At 41.8% G+C, this 25,887-nt stretch overlaps 3 protein-coding genes across 5 annotated transcripts in view; all 3 read right to left on the bottom strand.

Annotated features, from left to right (window-relative positions):
- Positions 1 to 1,159: 1,159 nt before the first annotated feature.
- Positions 1,160 to 8,160, bottom strand: si:ch211-195b21.5 (serine/arginine repetitive matrix protein 1). The gene is made up of 8 exons (XM_014154527.2): positions 7,769 to 8,160; positions 7,415 to 7,557; positions 6,681 to 7,299; positions 5,725 to 6,499; positions 2,965 to 3,038; positions 2,704 to 2,803; positions 2,375 to 2,493; positions 1,160 to 2,125 (listed from the first exon to the last, which is right to left on the bottom strand). Exons 1-8 carry the CDS (start codon positions 7,991 to 7,993, stop codon positions 1,625 to 1,627), a joined length of 2,556 nt encoding a protein of 851 aa, XP_014010002.1. The 5' UTR covers positions 7,994 to 8,160; the 3' UTR covers positions 1,160 to 1,624.
- Positions 8,161 to 8,369: 209 nt separating this feature from the next.
- fam98a (family with sequence similarity 98 member A) lies at positions 8,370 to 16,929 on the bottom strand. Its single transcript, XM_045700774.1, has 8 exons — positions 16,756 to 16,929; positions 11,497 to 11,645; positions 11,252 to 11,386; positions 10,950 to 11,134; positions 10,739 to 10,819; positions 10,373 to 10,489; positions 10,040 to 10,207; positions 8,370 to 9,829 (listed from the first exon to the last, which is right to left on the bottom strand). Exons 1-8 carry the CDS (start codon positions 16,791 to 16,793, stop codon positions 9,104 to 9,106), a joined length of 1,599 nt encoding a protein of 532 aa, XP_045556730.1. The 5' UTR covers positions 16,794 to 16,929; the 3' UTR covers positions 8,370 to 9,103.
- A 4,612-nt stretch (positions 16,930 to 21,541) lies between these two features.
- Positions 21,542 to 25,887, bottom strand: part of rasgrp3 (RAS guanyl releasing protein 3 (calcium and DAG-regulated)) — a 52,571-nt gene continuing 48,225 nt past the window's right edge. For all 3 annotated transcript variants that reach the window (XM_014154521.2, XM_014154525.2, XM_014154522.2), the window contains one exon: positions 21,542 to 24,392. In XM_014154521.2, the coding sequence (XP_014009996.1) occupies positions 24,384 to 24,392 (9 nt within the window). In that variant the 3' untranslated portion in view covers positions 21,542 to 24,383. The remainder of the gene's footprint in view (positions 24,393 to 25,887) is intronic.

The raw sequence follows: 25,887 nt of genomic DNA, 5'->3' as shown, positions 1-25,887 counted from the left end.
GCCTCTGTACACCTATGTAGATATTTCATAAAAAATCTGCCGTTTCCAGCTACAATAGTCATTTACAACATGAACAATTTTTACATTGTATTTCTGATCAATTTGATGTTATTTTAATGGACCATTTTTTTTTCTTTTCTTTCAAAAACAAGGACATTTCTAAGTGACCCCAAACTTTTGAACGGTAGTGTATGTAAATGAGACATTTCTATATTTAATTTTCAATAAATTTGCACATTTCTAAAAACATGTTTTCACTTTGTCATTATGGGGTATTGTGTGTAGATGGGTGAGAATTATTTTTAGTTTTGTTTAATTCAGGCACAACAAAATGTGGAATAAATCAAGGGGTATGAATACTTTCTAAACTAAACTATTTCCTGAGCTTTCGTATATCTAGGACAGACACTTTAAAACCTTATTCCCTGACTGTCTTATGACATTTATTGTGTTATTCAATGTGTTTCTATGGGCTAGAGTAATAGAGGTGAAATGAAATATTTTATCAAATCACTAAATATTTTTGATTACCTAAAGGGGTCATAAAATTCAAATTGCTAAATGATCCATGGTATGACCATCTTAAAACAATTCCATATTTAGCTTAATAGAAAACTTATTTTGCAAGCAGTAGGCATTTAGGAGTGGAGACTATAGCTATGTGATGACATCACATGCCCAGCGTACCTTCAAAAGTATTTTACAATCAACATTTATTCGAAAACAGTTTCCCTCATTAGTTGCAGTAAAGAAAGTTCAACAAAAGAAAAATAGAACCCTATCGAATGGATAAAAATGTTGTCGAGCTTTAAAATGTCTCCTATATCTGCCGTTTCTATTACACGGCAGAATATTTTTTTCCCCTGACATTGCTTTTGTCGAATAAACCTGGATCAATGGAAATGCCTAGTGTGTGAGAAAGAGGAAGTGAGAGTGAGCAACAGCAGACAAAAAAAAAAAAGTGATCACCTTACAAAAACATGTCAACTGTTCCTATCCTGATAGGATCCAATGACTTTGGCAAGCACATGTGCGCTTGCAAATAGCCTTGCGCCATCAATTGCTGAGACCTAAATAAGAGGACAATGTATAAAAATTTCTTCATTACAGAATAATTCCATCTCAACGGTTTAACATTAGGAAGAAAGACAGCACACGCTTCAAATGGCAGTTGACCTTTAAATGGCAAAAGTACATTTGATAGTACTTGAAGCACTAAATCAAGGTTGTACTGGGTGAAATATACACAAACATGGCCCAATATAAGGAGGGTTATTTAATGCACATCTACAGTAACTAAAGGTCTGAACAATAGGATCAGTAGCTGGCAGCAAAATGATTCTGGACATCATAAATGCTGCATATGCACCCTGGAACGTCCTGTCCTCCAACAGCATTCAATGAAAATGTCCTGTTATCCACTACAACAGAGGAACACAGTTTGTTGGAAAAAAAAGACAACCCCAAAAGGAGAGAACAAATCAGAGGAACACTGCTTCTTTCTAATGTTAAAAGCACCAACTTCTGAAAACAGCTGCAATGATGCCAAACAATGACCCAAGGCCAGGTCCTCCAGAGATACAGTACAATCAAACCAGGACATGCAGTACAGCAGCTATTACTTCTAACCCCTTTGCTTCTTCTTCTTCTTCTTCTTCTTCTCCTTCTTCTTTTTCTTTTTGTTGCCTTTAGGAGATTTGTCTTTCTCGTCATCACTGCTAGAACTGCTTTCTCCTTTATCTTTGTCACATACTTCCACGTTGGGCTTTCCTTTGGTCTCCACCTCCTCCAGTTTGACCCTATCATATTTCCCACTGGCAGGGCCAGAGGAAGCAGCACAAGAGCCCTTATCCACCCTCCCCTCCTCTCTCCCCCTGGCCTTCTGCAGACCTGGTGGGGTGTGCCCGCGGACCACCGTCATCTTTATCCTGGGGCTTCCAGGTCGTTCCTCTTTCACGTAGATCTTCTCCCTGTCGTTCCTGTAACCCTTTGGGCCCTCGTCTAGTTTGCGATACCTCTGATCTCTTGGGTCTCTCTGGTCCCTCCGCTCTGGAGCCAGGGGGTGCCCGATGTAATGGCTAGGGTGTCTTCTGTCCTCTCCAGGTCGTCTGTCTCCATGCTGCTGCTATAGACGAGGTGAAACAAGTAGCTAAGAATTCTATTGATACAGTTTGGGATGATAATACCACATCTTTTGGGGAATTTGACTTTTCTATTGATGCTGAAGACAAGTGGACTGGAAAGAAACCTAAAGTTTATACTGAGGGATGACCTAGGTTGAACAATGCAATGGTAACTACGCTGTTTCTTTGGTAAACGCAGTGTATACAGTTGGGTTACTGTGTGGGGCGAGAGAATGTAGCTAGGTACTTGCCATGCTAGGCTCATTCCGCCGGTGGGTTGCAGCATGGCCCTCAGCAGTGGTCAGGTCTCCGAAGAACTCCTCACACCTCTGACAGTAGAACCCGATGACCGGAATCAAAAAGGTAGACCCTGAATAATATAAGAATGAACAGGCATTTAGGAGTCATTCTATTACCAAGTAATGACGGCAACAAAAATAATGCTTATTTATTTATATTTAACAAGGCAAGTCAGTTAGGAACAAATTCTTATTTACAACGACGGCCTACCAGTCATTTATATTATGTAGATAGAGAAAGACTGGGTAGAAAGACAGGTCTATAATGAACAATAGTATACCATCCTGCTTTAGCAATTCCTCCAGTTCCTTCACAAGAGTGTCTTTCCTTTTCATTTGGTCCTGTCTCGATCTCCTCTGACTCTCCTCGTCATCTTTGCTCTAGAAAGTCCCATTTCATCACAATGTTAAAATGCAGTGTTTTCGAGTTTAGACATCACAACATGCTGTAACAACAAACATCAGGAGTAATTATCAGTAATAGTGAGGTTTGTCTCAGAGAAAAGAGTGCGATAGGAATGACACTGCCAAGTAAATGTGACCTTCTGTTTGTCTGAATTCCTCTGGGAATGGTTGCCATCATGTGGATCACTATTGGCCCTTTTCTCCCTTGTTGCTAAAGAAAGGAAGATAAATGCAATTAGTCGCATCATTAATATATACTGTACAAAAATGTAGTGTTGGTCCCATGTTTCATGAGTTGAGATAAAAGATCCCAGAAATGTTCTATATGCACAAAATGCTTACTTAAAATAAAAATAAAATGGTGCATACATTTGTTTACATCCCTGTTAGTGAGCATTTCTCCTTTGCCAAGATAATCCATCCACCTGACAGGTGTGGCATATCAAGAAGCTGATTAAACAGCATGATCATTACACAGATGCTGGGGACAATGAAAGGCCACTAAAATGTGCAGTTTTGTCACACAACACAATGCCACAGATGTGTCAAGTTTTGAGGGAGCTTGCAATTGGCATGCTGACTGCAGGAATGTCCACCAGAGCTGTTGCCAGAGAATTTAATGTTAATTTCTCTGCCATAAGCTGCCTCCAATGTCACTTTAGAGAATTTGGGCCAACGGGCCTCACAACCGCAGACCACATGTAACCACACCAATCCAGGACCTCTACATCCGGCTTCTTCACCTGCGGGGTCATCTGAGACCAGCCACCCAGACAGCTGATGAAACTGAGGAGTATATCTGTCTGTAATAAAGCCCTTCTGTGGGGAAAAACACTTTCTGATTGGCTGGGACTGGCTCCCCAGTGGGTGGGCTTGGCTCCCAAGTGGGTGGGCCTATGCCCTCCCGGGCCCAGCCATGATTGCGCCCCTGGCCAGTCATGTGAAATCCATAGATTAGGGCGTAATGAATTTATTTTAATTGACACATTTCCTTATATGAACTTTAACTGAGTAAAATCATTGAAATTGTTGCATTTATATTTTTGTTCAGTATAGATAAACATTTTTCCTGCAAGAGTGAATGGGTTGTGTATGTATGCATATACAGTGGGGCAAAAAAGTATTTAGTCAGCCACCAATTGTGCAAGTTCTCCCACTTAAAAAGATGAGAGAGGCCTGTAATTTTCATCATAGGTACACGTCAACTATGACAGACAAAATAAGAAAAGAAATCCAGAAAATCACATTGTAGGATTTTTTATGAATTTATTTGCAAATTATGGTGGAAAATAAGTATTTGGTCACCTACAAACAAGCAAGATTTCTGGCTCTCACAAACCTGTAACTTCTTCTTTAAGAGGCTCCTCTGTCCTCCACTCGTTACCTGTATTAATGGCACCTGTTTGAACTTGTTATCAGTATAAAAGACACCTGTCCACAACCTCAAACAGTCACACTCCAAACTCCACTATGGCCAAGACCAAAGCTGTCAAAGGACACCAGAAACAAAATTGTAGACCTGCACCAGGCTGAGAAGATTGAATCTGCAATAGGTAAGCAGCTTGGTTTGAAGAAATCAACTGTGGGAGCAATTATTAGGAAATGGAAGACATACAAGACCGCTGATAATCTCCCTCGATCTGGGGCTCCACGCAATATCTCACCCCGTGGGGTCAAAATGATCACAAGAACGGTGAGCAAAAGTCCCAGAACCACACGGGGGGACCTAGTGAATGACCTGCAGAGAGCTGGGACCAAAGTAACAAAGCATACCATCAGTAACACACTACGCCGCCAGGGACTCAAATCCTGCAGTGCCAGACGTGTCCCCCTGCTTAAGCCAGTACATGTCCAGACCCTTCTGAAGTTTGCTAGAGAGCATTTGGATGATCCAGAAGAGGATTGGGAGAATGTCATATGGTCAGATGAAACCAAAATATAACTTTTTGGTAAAAACTCAACTCGTCGTGTTTGGAGGACAAAGAATGCTGAGTTGCATCCAAAGAACACCATACCTACTGTGAAGCATGGTGGTGGAAACATCATGCTTTGGGGCTGTTTTTCTGCAAAGGGACCAGGACGACTGATCCGTGTAAAGGAAAGAATGAATGGGGCCATGTATGGTCAGATTTTGAGTGAAAACCTTCCATCAGCAAGGGCATTGAAGATGAAATGTGGCTGGGTCTTTCAGCATGACAATGATCCCAAACACACCGCCCGGGCAATGAAGGAGTGGCTTCGTAAGAAGCATTTCAAGATCCTGGAGTGGCCTAGCCAGTCTCCAGATCTCAACCCCATAGAAAATCTTTGGAGGGAGTTGAAAGTCCGTGTTGCCCAGCGACAGTCCCAAAACATCACTGCTCTAGAGGAGATCTGCATGGAGGAATGGGCCAAAATACCAGCAACAGTGTGTGAAAACCTTGTGAAGACTTACAGAAAACGTTTGACCTGTGTCATTGCCAACAAAGGGTATATAACAAAGTATTGACATAAACTTTTGTTATTGACCAAATACTTATTTTCCACCATAATTTGCAAATAAACGTATTAAAAATCCTACAATGTGATTTTTTCTGGATTTTTTTCCCTCATTTTGTCTGTCATAGTTGAAGTGTACCTATGATGAAAATTACAGGCCTCATCTTTTTAAGTGGGAGAACTTGCACAATTGGTGGCTGACTAAATACTTTTTTGCCCCACTGTGTATACATTTACATTTTAGTCATTTAGCAGACGCTCTTATCCAGAGCGACTTACAGTAGTGAATGCATACATTTCATATTTTAAAAATAAAAAATTGTACTGGCCCCGTGTGGGAATCGAACCCACAACCCTGGCATTGCAAACACCATGCTCTACCAACTGAGCCATATATATATATATATGACTGCTCTAACCTTTAATAATGAACTGTAATGACTCCAATGCTTGTCGTATTGGTGCTGTCCCGAGTGCTGCCCCGGGTGCTGGCGAGGCCAGTCTGGGCTCCTGTGATGCCCCAACTACAAGAGGAAGAGGCAGCACTGGTGCTGGTGATGGCACTTTCTCCTCCCTCTTCTGCTCTGGCATCTTCCCCTCCTTCTGTTGCTGCAGCTTGACCATCATCTTACTGATCTCTGATGTGCCCAGATTCAGCCCAATGTTCTTCAACATGGCCTTGAACTCCTCACATTCCTTCACAGTGGGGGTGGGCTTCACATCAGGAGCAGGAACAGGCTGCACCCTCTGCTCAGGCCTCACACTAGACTGGACCGGTTGAGGAGGCATCTTGAACTCCTGGACTTCACCATGGTTCCCGAACAGAGGCTGGCTTTGATAGTAGGGTGGGCCTGCTGGGGAGATCTCTGCATCGCTCTGCTGGGTAATGGATGTGGACTGTGCAAAAGGCAGGGTGGCAGGGCGTTGTTTTGACTGGTTATCCTCATTCCCATAGAGGAAGTTCTCCTCATCCTCGACCTCCTCCGGCTTCTGAACAGGTGAGACCTCCCTGGTGCCCTGCAGCCAGGAGAAGTCACAGCCCACTCTCTCGTGGGGGAGAAGATTGCTGTCGGTCTCCTCCTGTCTGCTGACTGGCTTAGGCCCATCTGAGGCTTGAAGAAATTCCTGTCTGCTGGCCAAGACTGGTCCACATGGAAGACAGTTGCTCTGGATATCTCTGCTAAAGTTATTGGCCTATGGAACAAACATAAAAGACATCAATGGGTTTTGAGGTTTGATTTTACATTTGTTAGATTGTCTAGTCTTCACTGCAGATATGAATTAGAATATTACTTAAAAATGGGTCTCGCCATGTTTGTAGAACATCATTAACTAAACATACCCCATAACAACCCATGACTTTCTCATACCATACCTGTATTGTGAGAATGGCATTCTTGATGGAAGGCATACTGTCCTCCAGTTGCTTGCTGTTCATAACCCGTTTCAGGCCCTCGAGCAGGTCATTGTGTGCGGAGGAGTGATTACTGATCCTGCTGCTACTGCTCCGAATGGGGCTCCTTTTGTCCCTGTGGTCTGAATGATGGTCCAACCTGCCCCGGCTCTTTCCATAGCTGCGACTCCTACTCCTTGATCTGCTTTTGCTCCTTGCCCGACTTTTCCCTCGGCTCCGGCTCCTACTACGAGCCTTGCTCTTGCTTCTGACCTGGCTCTTTCCACGACTGCGACTCCTGCTTCTTGCCCGGCTTTTCCCTCGGGTACGACTTCTGCTGCGCGGACAGCTCTTGCTTCTTGCCCGGCTCTTGCTTCTTACCTGGCTCTTTGCTCGGCTCTTGCTCCTGCCCCTGCTTTCCTTCGCTGGACTGCGAGATTTGCTCCGGAGTCTCTGCCTCTCATAACCCCGGTCTTCTGGTACACCTGGTGCCTTGACTACCTTCCCTGCGTCCAACAGGTTGACTCCTTTGAGGAAGTCAGGGACTGGCTTATTAGCCGCAAGGCATCTGAGGAATTCTTCACCAGCAGTCAAGTTCTCACTGAAATACAAGTAAAAACGGTTTAAATTACTGTTCATTGCAAGCAGTCATAGCTGAAAGAGGTTGTGAACTAGGCTATGCATCACAAAATTCTTGAACCTTGACATTTCCCCACCTCTTGTCTCTTTGGCATGATTCCAAAGGATTGGTGGGCCACTGTGGCATCTGAAGATGCTGTGTGTCTGGTGGGAGAATCTGTTGACTACCCAGACTGATCACTGTGCTGCGGTCAATGGAATAACTGCTGCAGTGTGGAGTCTGGTTGAGGTACAAACAACATGTAAACATCAGCATAATAGATAACTGACCATTGTAATCATTAACATTATGGTGTTTTGGCTGTGTGCACCATGTCTACCAGTATCCTATTTAAGCATTAATACATTTTATCAAAAAACAAACTAAAGAATAAATCGACTAGCTATGGATTTGCTGTGAAACACATTAGCTGACAACGTTAGCTACGTACATTGATATAATGTTCCCTCATTGGCCTGTGGAGGTATTCACTTCCCGATCCGGGAGGTAAGAAAGGATGACAAGATCCAGGAGGAAAGTGTCCAGGCAGTGGAACGTGGGGTGGCGGGCCAAAGGGCCCTCCGTAGCTGGGACCGGGTGGCTGTACATGGGATGGGTGGCCTAAGGGAGCAGGGCCCCGGTGAAGTTCTCCGGGATTGTGAAAACCACGAAACATTGTTGCCGTCAAATGATGACGGCAATTAAATGAATGCTAGATATCAATACTTATCAGGGAAACCCCGAATGTAAAAACAAACATTTACTCGTTAGTTCGCTTGCTTTGAAGTAGCTGGCGGGTGAATGAAAGCGGAAGAACTTCAAGCTGTAAAGTGTACAACATCCGGTATCCTGTATTTCAAAATAAAAGCCCACCCTGGACCAAGGATTAGCTATAGCATTACAGCACGTTTTTATACTTTCCTCTTTGATTACATTATGATCAATCATTAATTGATGTGGAGCTAATGTGAGTCCACTGGTTTTCAAATTATGTACAAAATACTGGTCACAATTAAATCTGAAAGCATGACCAAATAAAGATGACAGGCATGTTAAATCCATTAGATTTTATTGCTCACCTCTCATTCATTCACACTTCCAAGTAGTCTTTCTTACATCCAAGTATGTACACAATTTTGTTTATAAGCATCATTAGGTGGCATATTTTAAATAAGTAATAGAGGAGATACCAGTCAAAACTATTTGCAACAGCAAAACATTTGAGGCTCAAGCTTATTTTTAACCCATTCCTAGTAACAATAATGTAAACCAAAGCTTACAAAAAAAAAAAAAAAGGGAGAAATAAAGCTCGTTTCTTTTCAAGTATTAATTAAATTAACTAAGGATGGACTACAATACTTCCACAATTGTCACCTTATCATATGTAGTTACATGACATTCAACTCCTCTTTCAAATAATCTTCAAGATAAGGCTTTATAATTTAGGTGTTACAATGGCAAACATTGGCTTTAACTTTCATGTGGCAAGATAGTGGAACACAGCATAAACACAAAAGCACTCACATATGCAAAAGAACACATGGGAACAGTCATTTGTTAACAGCCATGGAATTGTGGAAAAGTCTGGTTTGTTTGAGCTCTCATGTCATGCATGACTTGGACTTTTCTCTTCTGTTGGAGACATGGTCACTCTCCACATTCTTATTCGGTTTAGGGAAGAAATTATAATAACCATGCTTTATATTAATATTCACATTTAGAAAATAAGGCGTTTTCACTTCATGGCTCTTGCATGATCTCTGCTTCAGTGGCCTGCACTTTCTTTTCAACTAGTGTAGTTTTTGCTCCCCTGGCTAAAGCCTGCTTGATTGTACTGCTGGCCACCCTGCTGGAAGAACTGTTCAAACTGTCCTCCTTGGTTCAAATTCTGACCCCCTCGCCCTCCCCAACCTCCCCCCTGTCCTCTTCCCCTACCATCACCTCTTCCTCTACCATCACCTCTTCCCCTACCCCCGCGACCCCCTCGGCCACCCCTGTCCTGGTGGCGACCGCCATCTTGATTGTGGTTGTCATGTTGGTAACCACCTCCTCCGCCCCCTCCTCCGCCTTGATGCCCTCCTGCAGGGTAACCAGGGCCCTGGAAGCCCCCTTGAAATTTTCCACCCCCATAACCTCCTCTCCCCCCACCCGCTTGGTGGCCACCTCCTTCCTGGTAATGACCTTGGTAACCACCACCACCACCACCACCTCCTCCTCCTCCTCCTCCTCCTCCTCCTCCTCCGTCCGACCAGCCTCCCTGCACCTTGCCCCCTCTGCCACCCCCTCCTCCACCCCTCCCGCCCCTTTCATAACCCCCTCCTCGCTCGTAACCCCCTCGGCCCCCCTGAGAGTGTTGGTCGTAGCCCCCCCTGCTGCCTCCTCGTCCACCCCCGCCATAGTGTCCACCTCCCTGTGGACCGTCTTGCCTCTTCTGCCAGGTGGGCATCTCTGGTGGGGGGGCCTCAATCTCAGTGGGTCGCCCACCTCTGTCTGGCACACGTCCCATCAGAACCTGCTCAACAAGACACAACAAAAACGAAGAAAAAAAATAGTTAATCAACAGAACGTGTACAAGCCAAGGGGTGTTTTCTGACAGCATAGCCGTAGTAGCCAAAATAGTTTTTAAATATTTGAAAAAACAGAATGTGACAGCAGCCCTCAAGGTAGCATTGAGATAAACGTTAAAAGTTAGCAAGTGGAGAATTACAAATCTGCTCCCTACCTTGTTAATGGCACAAGCAGTCTTCTCCCTTATCCTGCCACTACTTGTGCGCATAATCTTGGAGAGGTCCTCTCGTGCAGCAAAGAGGTGAGCCACCGAGACTTTGCTCTTTGTGGCGAGGGTTGAACGCAGAGGCGGGTATACATTGGCCAGCTTTTCAGCATGTTTCTGTGTAACAATAGAAATACATCCGTTTCCACATACAGTACTCAATTGTTTACAGTACAAATGCATTGTCATTGCACATATGCTGTAAATTAATAACACAGACTACAATCACAACCAGTTATACTTTGAATAATTGTAACAATCTTCCCAGTACAGAGTTCTCACCTTAGCTTTGTCAGACCAACCGAAGGACTGAACTGTCACGTCAAGACGTTTCAATAACATCTTCCTTCGGACTTCATACTCATTCACAAGTGCTTGATTGATGGCTTCGATTTTTTCCTGTAAAAGAGATATGTAAATTAGATTAGAGAGTTTAATAGTCACATGTACAGGGTTGAAGATGTAATTACAGGGTACAGTGAAATTCTTGGAGATTCGAGCTCCAACAATGCAGGACAAAGTGGACTGCAGTATAGTACTACAGTATAGTACGCTGCTTGAGAATGTTTGTTGATGTAACATATATTTTGGTTTGAAGTGGGAAATGTATTCTACTATGCACATCTTTATTGTTTTTAAGGGTATTACAAAGTGAACTGGTCCAAGTGGCTTCTTCATCAGAGGACCCCCAACATGAGTTGATGGCACTTTGGCTAGAGCTTCTTTCAGCTGAGGAAAAAAGGAGAGAATATTAATGTTGAGAGAACCAAACCTTAGCTAAAGTGTAGCTGCATTCAACAAAAAGACACAAACCTATCATAACATAATACTGACATAGCCTGGTGTGACATGGACTGACCTTCTTCTCGATCCCACTGAAAAACTGGAACATTGTGATGTTGGCTGGGGGTTTGGACATGCCCAGGGACACACAGATCCCCTTCAGCTCCATAAAGACAACACTGCCCCCGGCCTCCTGGGCTGCCTTCTGAGGCTTGTTGACCAGGATCATCCTGGAGGCCTCCAGCTCCGAGATCAGAAAGGCTGAGAGAGAGAGCATATCATTCAACAGGCAATCATCATACTGTATTAATATGAATTCTATAAATGATAGGGAAACTGACAACACAGGGAGAAGGGTGACTTATGCTGTTCACATACTGATGAGCAGTAGGCAGTTTGTCTTGTTGAGCAGCCTCTGGGTGACATCTCCTGTGGTGAGGACATTGTAAGGACAGGCCAGCTCAGACAGAAGACCACTCATCTCCAGCTGGAACCCCTCTGCCTCACTGGGACCTGGGTGGGGTAGATGGAGAGTTGGTGCAATGGCAACCCAGGGAACTACCATTTTCTTTTATTATTCAATTCACAAACACTGAGATGAGTTAAGATTAAAACCGACTCACAGTTGGTGGCATGGACATTCTCCTCCAGCTGACAGTAGAGCTTGAGCTCTGAGACGATCCAGGCACACACCTTGGTGAACTCTGGTGCTGCTGCTCCCCCGCTCACCGCAGCCTCCAGTGCTCCATCCTCCAACAGAGGGCCTTGGTACCTGAGAAAACAAAGACAGTAACCTCATAAGACTTTCACTAAAAACCTATACTTACCAGTTTATCTAGCAGGTCATTAAAGCAGCAATCAACAGTTGAAAGAATAAAGACTCCCCGCCCCTGTTTTGGTAAAAAGCTGAGGGATGGAGCTGGAGAAATGTAACCACTCAAATTCATAGAGCTATGGATGCAAGGACTGACCATCAATGATATCAACACTGATATAAAAATTATAGTTTTAACCATGCTTAGGTATTTGGTATTTTTATTAGGATTCCCATTAGCTGTTGCAAAAGCAGCAGCTACTCTTCCTGGGGTCCACACAAAACATGAAACTTAATACAAAATGACATAATACAGAACATCAATAGACAAGAACAGCTCGGGGACAGAACTACATACTTAAAAAAAAAAAGGCACACGTAGCCAACATATCAATGCATACACACAAACTATCTAGGTCAAATAGGGGAGAGGCGATGCAAGGTGTTGCTTTATCTGTTTTTTGAAACCAGGTTTACTGTTTATTTGAGCAATATGAGATGTAAGGAAGTTCCATGCAATAAGGGCTATATATAATACTGTATGCTTTCTTAAATTTGTTCAGGATTTGGGGACTGTGAAAAGACCCCTGGTGGTATGTGTGGTGGGACAGGTGTGTGTGTAAGTTGACTATGCAAACAATTTGGGATTTTCAACACATTAATGTTTCTTATAAAAAGAAGTGATGCAGTCAGTCTCTCCTCAACTCTTAGCCAAGAGAGACTGGCATGCATAGTATTTATATCAGCCCTCTGATTAGAATGAAGAGCAAAATGTGCCGCTCTGTTCTGGGACAGCAGCAGCTTAACTAGGTCTTTCCTTACCGCACTGGACCACACGACTGGACAATAATCAAGATTATACAAAACTAGAGAATGCGGATCTTGCTTTTTGGAGTGTGGTGTCAAAAAAGAAGAGCATCTCTTTATTACGGCCAGACCTCTCCCCATCTTTACAACCATTGAATCTATATGTTTTGACCATGACAGTTTACAATCTAAGGTAACGCCAAGTTATTTAGTCTCCTCAACTTGTTCAACAGCCACATCATTCATTACCAGATTCAGCTGAGGTCTAGAATTTAAGGAATGATTTGTACCAAATACAGTGCTCTTAGTTTTAGAGATGTTCAGGACTAGTTTATTACTGGCCACCCATTCCAAAACAGACTGCAACTCTTTGTTAAGGGTTTCAGTAACTTCATTAGCTGTGGTTGCTGATGCATATATGGTTGAATCATCAGCATACATGGACACACATGCTTTGTTTAATGCCAGTGGCAGGTCATTGGTAAAAATAGAAAAGAGTAGAGGGCCTAGACAGCTGCCCTGCGGTACACCACTCTTTACATGTATGACATTAGAGAAGCTTCCCTTAAAGAAAACTCTCAGTTCTATTAGATAGATTGCCATATCGTGGATTCAGAGCTGAGGTTGAAAAGCCATAACACATAAGTAATTTCAACAACAGGTTATGGTCAATAATATCAAAAGCTGCACTGAAATCTAACAGTACGGCTCCCACAATCTTGTTATTATCAATTTCTTTCAACCAATCATCAGTCATTTGTGTCAGTGCAGTACATGTTGAGTGCCCTTCTCTATAAGCATGCTGAAAGTCTGTTGTTAATTTGTTTACAGAGAAATAGCATTGTATTTGGTCAAACACAATTTTTCCCAACAGTTTGCTAAGAGCTGGCAGCAAGTTTATAGGTCTGCTGTTAGAACCAGCAAAGGCCGCTTTACCACTCTTGGGTAGTGGAATTACTTTGGCTTCCCTTCAGGCCTGACAAAGACTTTCCTCTAGGCTCAGATTAAAAATATAACTGATAAGAATGGCTATAGAGTCAGCTACCATCCTCAGTAGCTTTCCATCCAAGTTGCCAATGCCAGGAGGTTTGTCCTTATTGATCAATAACAATTTTTCCACCTATCCCACACTAACTTTACAAAATTCTAACTTGCAATGCTTTTCTTTCATTATTAGTTTTTTTATGCACGAATACAATTGCTCATTGTTTGTTGTTGGAATTTCCTGCCTAAGTTTGTTCACTTTGCCAATAAAATAATAATTAAAATAATTGGCAACATCAAATGGTTTTGTGATGAATAAGCCTTTCAATGAAAGATGGAGTTGAATGTCTTTCTACCCATAATTTCATTTAAAGTACTCAAGTTTTTTCCCATCATTCTTTAAATCATTGATCTTGGCTTCATAATACAGTTCCTTCTTTTTGTTGAGTTTAGTGACATAATTTCTCAATTTGCAGTAAGTAAGCCAGTCAGATGTGCAGCCAGACTTATTAGCCACTCATTTTGCCCCATCTCTTTCAACCATACAGTTTTTCAATTCCTCATCAATCCATGGAGCCTTAACAGTTCTAACAGTTTCTTAACATGTGCATGTTTATCAATAGTTGGAAGAAGCAATTTCATAAATTCATAAAGTGCAGTGTCTGGATGCTCCTCATTAATCACATCAGACCAACAAATCATTTTTGAGGGTATTTAATATTTGTTTACATTTACTTTGTTAAAAACATTGGAGTAAAACAAGTTATATTTGGGGTTCTGATGGGGTACGACAGTTGAACTAAGCTCATGCGGCATTTACAAGTTATATTCTTCAAGAATCAATGGGTACATAATGAGCTTAGTTCAACTGTCATACCCCATCAGATATTATTATTAATGTATAAGTCCAAAAATGTACTTATCAAAAGGAGCTGTGCGTGCTGGGCAATTCCATGGTAACAGAATTACGCTTTGACTCCATTTTTTCACCTTAAAAATGTATGCCAAACAAAAAACTATTGATTTCAAAGTTTAACAAACCATACAACTCCATGCACAAAGATTACTTTTAACAATTTCCCCTGAATTTGACAAAAACGAATATAGTGGAAGAATTGTGTAAATTAAAACTTTGGTAACAGGATAATAGTAAAATCTCCCTCAGATTTTTATGCTACCACGTTTTCCAAAAACTCTTAAATATCTGCTCCGAATTAAGATTCAAAGATGTCTGCAGAAAGAATGGGGTGTCGGCTATGACTTGGCACCTTGAGTTTGAAGAAATCTATTTTCGTTATTGAACTACAGTATGTGAAGTGGATTTACACCCAGTAACAGAATTACATCATGGGTCCCATAATCTGTACTATACATAAATGTATAATTATGGATATGAATGTCATTCTCCTCATTTTTCACAAGTTTGGACATCACAGCGTTACAGAGCAGAACACAGTACAATCGAATACAGTAACTTTTCTTTACTCTACTCATTGTACTGTATTATACTATACTGTGCTCTACTCACTGTACTATCCAAACTCGTGAAACATACGTCTATGATAGATTCATATTTGGTCTAGTTCGGCCCGTCTGTGGACGTTAAAATCAAGGCCAGGGTGGACTGACCAAATTTCAACTACTTGTCAACGCCCATGGGTGTCCGGTGTAGGTCGATCAGTGGGTGAGGATGCTGGTTACAGTAAATCGAACGGGAGGGGGCTTATGGATAGGTGTCAGTAAGAGCTGGGAGAGGTGACATTAACTGGTGAGAGAGAGAGTGAGGAGATGTCCAGACAATGTTTTAACACTCTTGGTTTGAGCACCAGACAACAGAAAGACAGAAAACTTATGAGCTGAACATAACAGTATGCTAGCATAAGTGAGGACAGTAGCAGTTGAACCAACTGTGATTTGTGACTTATGATTTCCCATTGTAGCCAATTAAGTTGCAGTAATTCCGTAACAGTTTTTTTTGGTAATTCTGTTACCAAGATGGACCCGACTAGACCAAAGATATCTTAAAAGATATGTGGGTTTTTGGTAACTGAATTACAAGGCAATAATTCTTAAACCTATAGATGGTAAACAGTTTTTCCCAAACTAAATATAAGTGTTGATATTAGTTGGCAGGGGTCTTTACATCAACCATTTTGTGATTTGATGCATTTCTGATACCTTTTAAGATTTTCTGGTAGATGTTTTCTAAGACCCCCTTTCCATCTGTTTATCCAGAAATCTTACTTATGCCTAAATGTATCTATGCCTGAAAAATGTATCCATGCCTTCATTTCCCAAAAATATAGAGACTCTTATCTTTCATTTGACACCCAATTTTATACACTTAAATGAACTTCACATGTTGGTGCTCATGGGTCCTTTTCTATGGAAATGCCCTGCTTCAATTGACAAGTAATGGCGTCTTTTTGTAGGCACTATCTCCGCCGTGGTTCGTTGGACAAAGCCTATGGGAAAATAAATGTTTTTTTTGATAAATGTAAAAAAAAAAAAAAGATCTGTGGTAAACTCAAGTTTATGAGATCGTATACGTTTTGTTCTATGAGATAATCTGCATCAGCTAACGGCACTTTATGTGAATTTTGAAGCACAATAAAAAAATTAAAAAAAAAGGTACATAAAGCACAAACGTCTTCAGAATTGATAAAGGTCATGTTAACGGACTGATATGATCTCACAGAACAAAACGTACAAGATCTCCTAAACCTCTTAATCTCAGACCTTATTTTCGGCGTTTATCCCAAAACCCCATTCTTTCCCACATAGGAATGGCTGAACGAAACAGCGGTAGCTAATACATTTCCGGTTTTACGACTACAAACCGGCGAGCTCTTATTGAAGTGATTTTACTGTGAATAGCAACCAGTCATGAGATAGGTGGGACCTCTCCAGCTTCAGTGTATTCATAACACTGAGGCGGTGCCTGCCCTCTGTTTGTGCCCGCTGAACAAACAGCAAACGGTTGGCATGATAGGTAGATTTTGACAAAATAGAAAGGTCACTTTTACATTCACAATATAATCTAAAGTAAGTCATAAGGCCGTATGTATAGTAGCTAGCTAGATGCCACAAAAATGTATGAAAGAGCCTGCAGAGTTTAGTTTACTGCTCAGCTGTCTCTGGCTGTGACAGTTGTCCGATGACAGGCAGTCAACGTATCAGCTAACGTTAGCTAAATTAACCAGTTGAGCTACCTAGTTAAAACATAATCAGATAAGCTAAATAAAGATTATTCTCATGGAGAACTTTTTAAACCTACCCCAGATCTTCCAGTGAGTCAATAATATCTGTCTCCATTTCTGTGATGAATCTTCAATTGATTAAACCGTAAGAATAATCTAATATCACTAAAGAACAACACTTCTGCTGGGTTGGCATGCTGGGTCCTAACTCAACCTCTTACCGGTGATAGGGCTGCCCGATACAATGCCTGTGCAGACTGACTCACCGAGTAAGATTTCGATTTCAAAGTATTAGAGGTGTGCTCTAATCTACGGAAGAGTATCAAATCCAAGTGAAGAGAAAAAGAAAAACTGCGACATGGGGTGATACTTGGATCATTTTTTGCATGATAGCCCTTTAAAAAAGTGGCAATATTTCGAGAAGTCGAAATTAAATGTAGTTAATAAAGTGACAATATTTCGAAAGTAAACTCGACATTTAATTTCGAGAATAACGTAGCAGTTAGGCTATATTTCAAGATTAACATTGGGGATATGGTTAAAAGCATGTCTGCCTGGCTCCCTATTACTGTGCGCCACCACCGTTGAAATGCCTGAGTAAAATTACCTATTTTACCTTTTTTTACCTAGGCAAGCCAGTTAAGAACAAATTCTTATTTACCCCGGCCAAACCCTCCCCTAACCTGGACGACGCTGGGCTAATTGTGCGCCGCCATATGGGACCCGATCACAGGACCCACTGATACAGCCCGGGATCGAACCTGGGTCTGTAAAGACGCCTTAGACCGCTGTGCCACTCAGGACCTGGTGAAACAATACTTGAGAATTGGCTTTAGTTAGAAGGAAATCCTTGCTCTTTTAGCACATAATAACCATATTAGTATGTATTAGGACCTGGAAAAGGTTGTGCCACATATTATTTTCAGGAGGAACCGTGGTTACATCCATGAGTGTTATTAGCAGTGGAGGCTGCTGAGCGGAGTACGGCTCATAATAATGGCCGGAACAGAAAAAAAAATACCTGTTTGATACTATTCCACTTCAGACATTACCACGAACCAGTCCTCCCCAGTGAAGGTGCCACCAACCTCCTGTGGTATGCAGGTGTGTGTGGGCGATAAAAAGTACGGGCAAAACAAACACATGGCCATCAATCTAGTGATCTAATACACGTAATCAAACAGGCGCCACTGCGCCCTCACGCTAATCAATGTAATGATCAAACACACACACCAAGTGTCTCCCTGGCAGTTTCAGACTATAGGAATACACTCTTCTAACTGCCATGGTGCGTTATGAGCACAAACGAAAAACGTTCTTGGCGCTTGTCATTGAATGCGAAAAGAACTGGAGTTGAGTCCCTGTCAGTCTGCCCTCCGAATTCGCTACAACGTTCTACTGCGTAGCAGAACACCTTGCAAAAAATCTATGCATAATGGACACTATTAACGATTTTATCCATGGTGCTTTACTAACAGAGGTTTTCCCTCTTATGACAACTATGCTTTTAACGGCTAGAAGGCTACGTGAGCACACCAAATAAAACGATTTATTTTAGGATGCTGGAGACCGGGGGTTATGCGTGTGTATGTCCCATGTCAAGCTGCTCTCCAAATTCGCTACTACACCTCTATTTTGCAGCCAATTATAAAAATATAGCTGCCCACTAGATTGAGTACCCTAACCTGTAGGCAAATCGTACATTACAGTGGGCAAGTGAAAGTCAATTATAGGCTTATCCAACGGTTGAGGGAGGAATGAACAATGAGGCAGCTAGGATTTTAACCAAGTGTCTGTGGGAGGAGAGGCAACTAAAGGACCAACTCTCCACTCCTGCATGCGCAAACCAGCATACATCATCCAAATCCGTGTGGTTCCTCCTTCTGAAAATAGTCTGTGGCACAACCTCTTCCAGGTCCTAATAGGCCTATTTTATAATAATATGGTTATTATGTGCTAAAAGAGAAAGGATTTCCTAAGTATAGTTTCACCAGGTCATATAACTGCAGGCAATTTCAATGGTGGCGCGCAAAGCAACAAGAAGCCAGGGAGACATGCTGTTAACCAAATCCCATACTTTAATCTTGAAATATAACTGCGACATTATTCTCAACATTTTGACTTTATTCTCGAAATATTGCCACTTTTAATCCAAGTTCCACCACCCTTTATCATTTGTTTTCTTCTCTTCACTTGGCCCTAATACTCTTCCGTACAAATCGAATCATTTGACATGCACTGGAGAAAAAATACAATTAATTAACAGGCATACAGAGATAGCTTTCGTCTGCAATATGTGATATAAATCTAGCTATCAATGGGGTCTATTTAAATTTGATAAATATTTATGTTCAGTCTTTGTGAAGTCCCTGAAGTACTTATGGTCAGCTATCCAACCTATCCTCACCAGGCAATGGTAAATTGTAGATGGTCTGTGCCATTTGACCGCAACTAGGGGGTGGTGTTTGACAACATATTTCCATGTTTACATTTCCCAGTTTAGAGAAGGGTTTCATCTTTCACTTTAGATGTCAGTGATTTCAGATATCTAAATAGAACATAAAATGCATTTTTTCCAGATGTTACCTACCCTTTATTCTTTGAAGACTAAAGATACATATCTTCAAGATAAATTAGACATAAATGCACCTGTACCTGCTCTCTGTGGGAGACATCCTGTTGTGGACATGTCACTCCATCTTCCTTCTCTACTTTCCACTGGATCAATAAGTCATAAAGAAATACTGGTACTCGAATCTCCTTAAAAAGATAAAACATCTTTCTGTTTCTATGAGATAGAAATGTGGGCAATTCCCCAATGGGCTTGTGTACAAAGAGTCTGATAAACAGGATTATCTTTTTTATTTGGCGGTTTAAAGTATAAACAGTTTACAGCTGTTTATCTTTATGGCATGGTGTCCCCCAGTGAAGATACAACAAATATAGGCCTAGCGAAGACAGAATTGGCAAATTAACCCATAGCACATGGTTGACAAGATGGAGCAGGACAACAGTACTGAAACACAGTATCGAGCAGATTTATACATAATAGTGAAATATGAAAGATATGGGAAATGGGTACTAACAGCGTATGTTTCATAAGATTCCTGTAAAACGAATTTAAATGTGTTATCGCTTATATTTGTCTTTATTTTTATTTTGTAGAAAAATACACAATATATTTTTAAATATCATAACCCCAAAATAATCCATCAAGGTAGTACATTTCTTTAACACATAAAGATAGGCATTTTGATCAAGGTAATAAGTACACTGAACAAAAATATAAACGCAACATGCAACAATTTCAAAGATTACTACTGAGTTACAATTCAAATAAGGAAATCAGTCAATTGAAATAAATTCATTAGGCCCTAATCTTTGTATTTCACATGACTGGGAATACAGATATGCATCTGTTGGTCACAAATACCCTTTAAAAAAGTTGGGGCATGGATAAGAAAACCAGTCAGTATCTGGTGTGACCATCATTTGCCTCATGCAGCGCGACATCTCCTTTGCATAGAGTTGATCAGGCTGTTGATTGTGGCCTGTGGAATGTTGTCCCACTCCTCTTCAATGGCTGTGCGAAGTTGCTGGATATTGGCGGGAACTGGAACACGCTGTCATACATGTTGATCCAGAGCGTCCCAAACATGCTCAATGGGTGACATGTCTGGTGAGTATGCAGGCCATGGAAAAACTGGGAGATTTTCAGTTTCCAGAAATTGTGTACAGATCCTTGCGACATGGGGCCGTGTATTATCATGCTGAAACATGAGGTGATGGCGGCGGACGAATGGCACATCAATGGGCCTCAGGATCACATCACGGTATGTCTGTGCATTCAAATTGCTATCGATAAAATGCAATTGTGTCCGTTGTCCATAGCTTATGCCTGCCGATACCATAACCCCACCGCCTCCATGGGGCATTGACATCATCAAACCGCTCATCCACGCTGTCTGCCATCTGCCTGGTACAGTTGAATCTGGGATTTAGCCATGAAGAGCACACTTCTCCAGCGTGCCTGTGGCCATCGAAGGTGAGCATTTGCGATGCTGTACTGCAGTCAGGTCAAGACCCTGGTGAGGACAAAGAGCACGCAGAGGAGCTTTCCTGAGACGGTTTTTGGCAGTTTGTACAGAAATTCTTTGGTTGTGCAAACCCACGGTTTCATCAGCTGTCCGGGTGGCTGGTCTCAGATAATCCTGCAGGTGAAGAAACCGGATGTGGAGGTCCTGGGCTGGCGTGGTTACACGTGGTCTGCAATTGTGAGGCCAGTTGGACGTACTCCCAAATTCTCTAAAACGATGTTGGAGGCGGCTTATGGTAGAGAAATGTATTATTGCATTCAGCATGCCAAATCCACACTCCCTCAAAACTTGAGACATCTGTGGCATTGTGTTGTGTGACAAAACTGCACATTTTACAGGGGCCTTTTATTGTCCCCAGCACAAGGTGCACCTGTGTAATAATCATGCTGTTTAATCAGCTTCTTCATATGCCACACCTGTCAGGTGGATGAATTATCTTGGCAAAGGAGAAATGCTCACTAACGGCATGTAAACAAATTTGTGCACAACATTTGAGAGAAAAGCTTTTTGTGCATATGGAGAAAATATGGGATCTTTTATTTCAGCTCATGTGGGACCAACACTTTACATGTTGCGTTTATATTTTTCTTCAGTATATATTTTGGGATGTAGCCTATCACGTTGCAGAGAGATTTCTCCCTTAATAAAATAATTGTGATTCTATGGGTAAATATACATTCATATTACAAACATACATCCAGTATTCAGGTTATGATTAGTTGGTGCATTTTTCCCCATTAATAATACATCTGATATTGGGCCGGAGTGAGTTTTCTGGCCTCAGAATATGTATTGGCTTTACTTTTCCCTCATAAACATAAATATACTATATGTCTACTGGGTCAGCAGGTAACAGGCTAGAGATGGTACATTTCACTGTTTCACAAATACACAAGGAGTAAAAAACATTGCCATATGATTGGTTACAGGATGCACTTATAAAGATTTGACCGAGATAGTAGTTTACTGTGGTAGCCTTCAATAACAGTGTGACAAATCTGAACTGATTAAACTAGGCGCTGAAAAATCTGTTTAATACTGTACATTATCAAAATGTGTATCAATTTGCCACTCATCAACAAATAACAAAATAACATTGGCACACAATGACAAAATAAACAATGCTACAGAATTCTCTCCATAAACAATACAAATAGATAGAATGAAAATACAATAGATGACAACACAATCAAGTGAGATAACAACACACTTTTCTCAAGTAGACCAGTTAATGATAATAATGTTGATAATAGTGTCATCAATATTGTTGACAATAATCTGACTGAAAAAATATAGTCTTGTTGGAATGTGTCCCAAATACCAAAAAAAGTATGTCGTTGCAGAATTGAAGTTGCCGCTGCCTTAATATCCCTTATCAATATGATAACTCAACCGTTTTCAGAACAAACAATAAAGTCATTTGATGTCAAGTGTGGTAACTACTGTATGTGAGTGTGAGACAAGCAGGGACTTCAGAACCTTCAAAGATCAGATTACTGGTCTTCATTAGTGTAATATTATACATGCACTTGTACTGTATGTTCTCAATACCCAACACGTAACTACCCCAATAGAGCTACTGTTTGTCGGATCTGGCACCAAGATCAATGAGAACTCAAGCAGACCAATGTACTCTAAAAGCAGCTCGGCCATTTAGAAAAGAACCTCTGTGGCATCACAACACTTTGCTGTCTTTGATTTCAGCCAGGTATGAGGATATTGTGGGTTTAAGACCTTGCAGGAACAACACATTATCCATGAGTGGTCCAGTCGCAAAGAGAGTGATATTGCTCTGACGCACTAAGCACTGAATCATTTCCATCCCTTAACTCTTGTATATGTGGCTTTGGATATCTCTTGCTAATATACACTATCTTTTCCCCATGCCCTTCCTCCAACACGGAGTGCTCTGACCCTGAGGCCCTGTTCTTGTCTCTGTCCTACTGTGTCGAACAAAAGGTCAGACCCTATTGTCTCTACAGAGATCCATGTCAAACTCACCTGCCCATACCTACTTCTCCCTACCCTGAAGGGGGTGGAGTTCCCTGCAAGCAGTCTCTCTACAGATGAAAATAAACTCCCTCCTCTTACGTAACCTGCTGTATCCTTGGTGATGGAGGAACTGACCTGCTCACTCAACTGATGCCTGGCAACCACAACACAATGAGCACCTGGGCTCACATCTGGTGCCACTGTAAGCAAGTTAGTAATCAGTGCTTCACTGACTGAGGGCTTAGTGGAGATTCCATTACCTCTGCCTGAAGGCAACAGGCTTGATCCTTCAGCTGATTAAAAAAAGGTCAAAGGTCACTCAATGGCTTCTGTGGACAGTGAGACAACAACGTTGACCCATATTCACATATTTAACCTGCATTGCTTTGAAATATCCAGAATAGGTTGAACACCGACCAGCTTCACATGACTGTATGAAAAATCACATGCCTAAACCCATAAATAAGTGTACAGTATACATAGTTCACCTTATTGTCCTGAGTGGGCACATATTACAAAGACTAGATTTCATCTTTTGAGTTCAAATCCCTTTGAAATAATAAGGCTGAAAACAATAAAGCTTTCTTGACTAACCAAAAGACACAACTATTTCCTTGATTTCTAAAACAATTCTCAGTGGTTATATTGTTCTTTCATCTCATGCTCACACAGCAAGTACCATTTCTTGGATTCCAGAGTAAGATACAGAACTGGCACATAAACGATCATCAGTAGTCATGTTACAATAAAGTTACCCTTAGAAACAATGTACCTGCCTCTGTTTCCCTCATCACTTTCACTTCATCTTTAACTTCCTATTGCTTTACATCTCGATCCATGTATGCATTCTCCCATCTCCAATTGCATTCTCACTTTGCATCCCTCTCCTAGTCCATTATAAAACGTTCACTATGTTCTCAAAACGTTATTGCAACTTAGTCACGTGACCCAAATAACTTCATTTCATGGTATTATACATGCCCTTAATGATTTCATCAGCAGATCAACAGTAGATATCACATATAGTGTATGTGCACCACAGACCACACACACTGTAAATAGTAAGCATGTACTGTACATGCTCCGACATTCATACAGGCACAGGTGGACACCCGATCAGTCTGTCAAACACTGGTGAGCCCCATTTGAGCCCCAACAAACCTAAATCACTTATAGGTAGTCCAGGATCCTTTTCCCATGACACTGATGGGGTGGAAAGGCAGGTGTGTAGAGCTGGGGAGCATTCAGGAGTGTCTGTACCCTACCAAACAAGGGCTTTTTCAGTTCCACCACCCACATCCTCTCACTCCCCTTCGCTCTCTTATGGCATGTGAACTCTCATGGTGAATCCCAAACCAGCCCTTTGCCCGAACCAACTCGCTTGGTGTGAGGGAAGGTGAAAGGACCTGGGAAGAGACTGGTTTGGGATTCAGCATCACTATTCACATGTGGTTCACTGAAGACATGTCCGTCTAGGTCAGAGGAGGTCCGTCCTACTCCAGGTCACCAAATGGGGGCCTCAAGCAGCCAAGTACTTCCCCCAGTAAGGACAGCTTCATGATGCGGGCTCCCGAGGACCTCCTGGGGCCCTGGGTCCGGCCCTCGGTGTCGCCATGTCAGCTGTTCTGAGGGCAAGAGGAGAGACACATACTGTAGTCACATATTTAGAGCTCACGACAGAGGAGAGAAGACAGGAACACCCTTGCCAGTCATTCAGAAGTCACAACTGTAAAGAGATGTTCAGTTTTTGTAGATTGCCTACAGTGGCAACAAATTGGCTAATAGTATGGATTACGTCCATCTCATAATGGGATCAAGCAATATTTGTGAGTTTCGCTGAGGCTCTGAGGATGGAAACCACTTGCAAATACGTTAGATTGAATGTTGATCCAAATGTTCCCAAGGTAGATGACCCAATAATACCATTAGTGCCTCAGGTTGTAAAAGCAGGATTTGTCTCGATAAAATCTTCAATGCTCTGCTTTTGAGCCAAACTATATGGTCTTTATTTAGCCTTCTTAGGCTGATGAAAATCAACTTCTTGACACAAGCCACTATCAATCTGAATGCCTCTGTGGCCTCTGTGCTCCCTTGATCTAGATAATCTCCCAGTGAATGGAAGAGAAAAAGTCCCTCTTTCCCATGTTACTGAATCCCTTGTTTCCATGGGTATGAAAATAATTGAGGCTTTAATAACAAACCGTTCTGCGGTGGTGAGGCCGTAGGTAAAAGGTGAAGGACACAGACTTTGACAACAAAGACAAAGAAAAGACCTTTCACTGTATTGTCCTGCGTCCCTGAATCTGACCTTGCCAAGTCATCCATTTTGGGCTTGATAAGAAAACACATAACACAATGATAACTGTAATGCTGTTATTGGGCTATTGTTAGAAGTAAAAAGTGTTCAAACATGCATGAGAGAGGATCACCATTAACAAACAGAATGTGGATAACAACCATTTGAGGGAGAAGGAGTGATAATGGGAGTCTCAACGTGACACAGGTAACTGCTAAAATGATTTATTTGGGCAGTTATCTGTATGTTGTGTCACAGAGCATTAAAGCATAACCATCCCCTAAAGACACAACAATACACACATGCTCACTCACACAGCTACTCACACATTGCAACACACAGAGACGAATCAAATCAAATGTTATTCGTCACATGCTTCGTAAACAGCAGGTGTGGACTAACAGGGAAATGCTTACTTACAGGCCCTTCCCAACAATGCAGAGAGAAAGAAAATAGAGAAAAGTAAAACACATAATAATAAATACACAATAAGTAATGATAACTTGGCTATATACACGAGGTACCAGTACTGAGTGATGTGCAGGGATACGAGCCCCATCGATGTGAATGGGGACGTGCTCGGCCCTCTGTTTCCTGTAGTTCACGATCAGCTCCCTTGTCTTGCTGATGCTGAAGGAGAAATTGTTGTTCTGGCAACACACTGCCAGGTCTCTGACCTCCCAATAGGCTCATTGTCGACGGTGATCAGGCCTACCAGCGTTGTCAGTAAACTTAATGAAAGTGTTGGAGTCATGTGCAGCCACGCAGTCATAGGTGAACCTGGAGTACAGGAGGGGACTAAGCACGTAACCCTTAAGGGGCCC

The sequence above is a fragment of the Salmo salar genome, chromosome ssa18 (genome assembly GCF_905237065.1).
Source record: "Salmo salar chromosome ssa18, Ssal_v3.1, whole genome shotgun sequence".
Classification (NCBI taxonomy): domain Eukaryota; kingdom Metazoa; phylum Chordata; class Actinopteri; order Salmoniformes; family Salmonidae; genus Salmo; species Salmo salar.
Note: the sequence above shows the minus strand (reverse complement) of the source record. Positions and strands in the feature narration are given on the sequence as shown.

Excerpts from the sequence above, each read along its gene's own strand:
- si:ch211-195b21.5 (XM_014154527.2), bottom strand. The coding sequence starts at position 7,993 with ATGTTTCGTGGTTTTCACAATCCCGGAGAACTTCACCGGGGCCCTGCT. Across the intron at positions 7,300-7,414 it reads TCATGCCAAAGAGACAAGAG|TGAGAACTTGACTGCTGGTG; the intron begins GTGGGGAAATGT and ends CTTGTATTTCAG. Across the intron at positions 2,804-2,964 it reads GGAATTCAGACAAACAGAAG|AGCAAAGATGACGAGGAGAG; the intron begins GTCACATTTACT and ends GGGACTTTCTAG.
- fam98a (XM_045700774.1), bottom strand. The coding sequence starts at position 16,793 with ATGGAGACAGATATTATTGACTCACTGGAAGATCTGGG. Across the intron at positions 11,387-11,496 it reads GAATGTCCATGCCACCAACT|GTCCCAGTGAGGCAGAGGGG; the intron begins GTGAGTCGGTTT and ends TACCCCACCCAG. Across the intron at positions 10,490-10,738 it reads CACTTGGACCAGTTCACTTT|GAAAAAATCGAAGCCATCAA; the intron begins GTAATACCCTTA and ends TCTCTTTTACAG.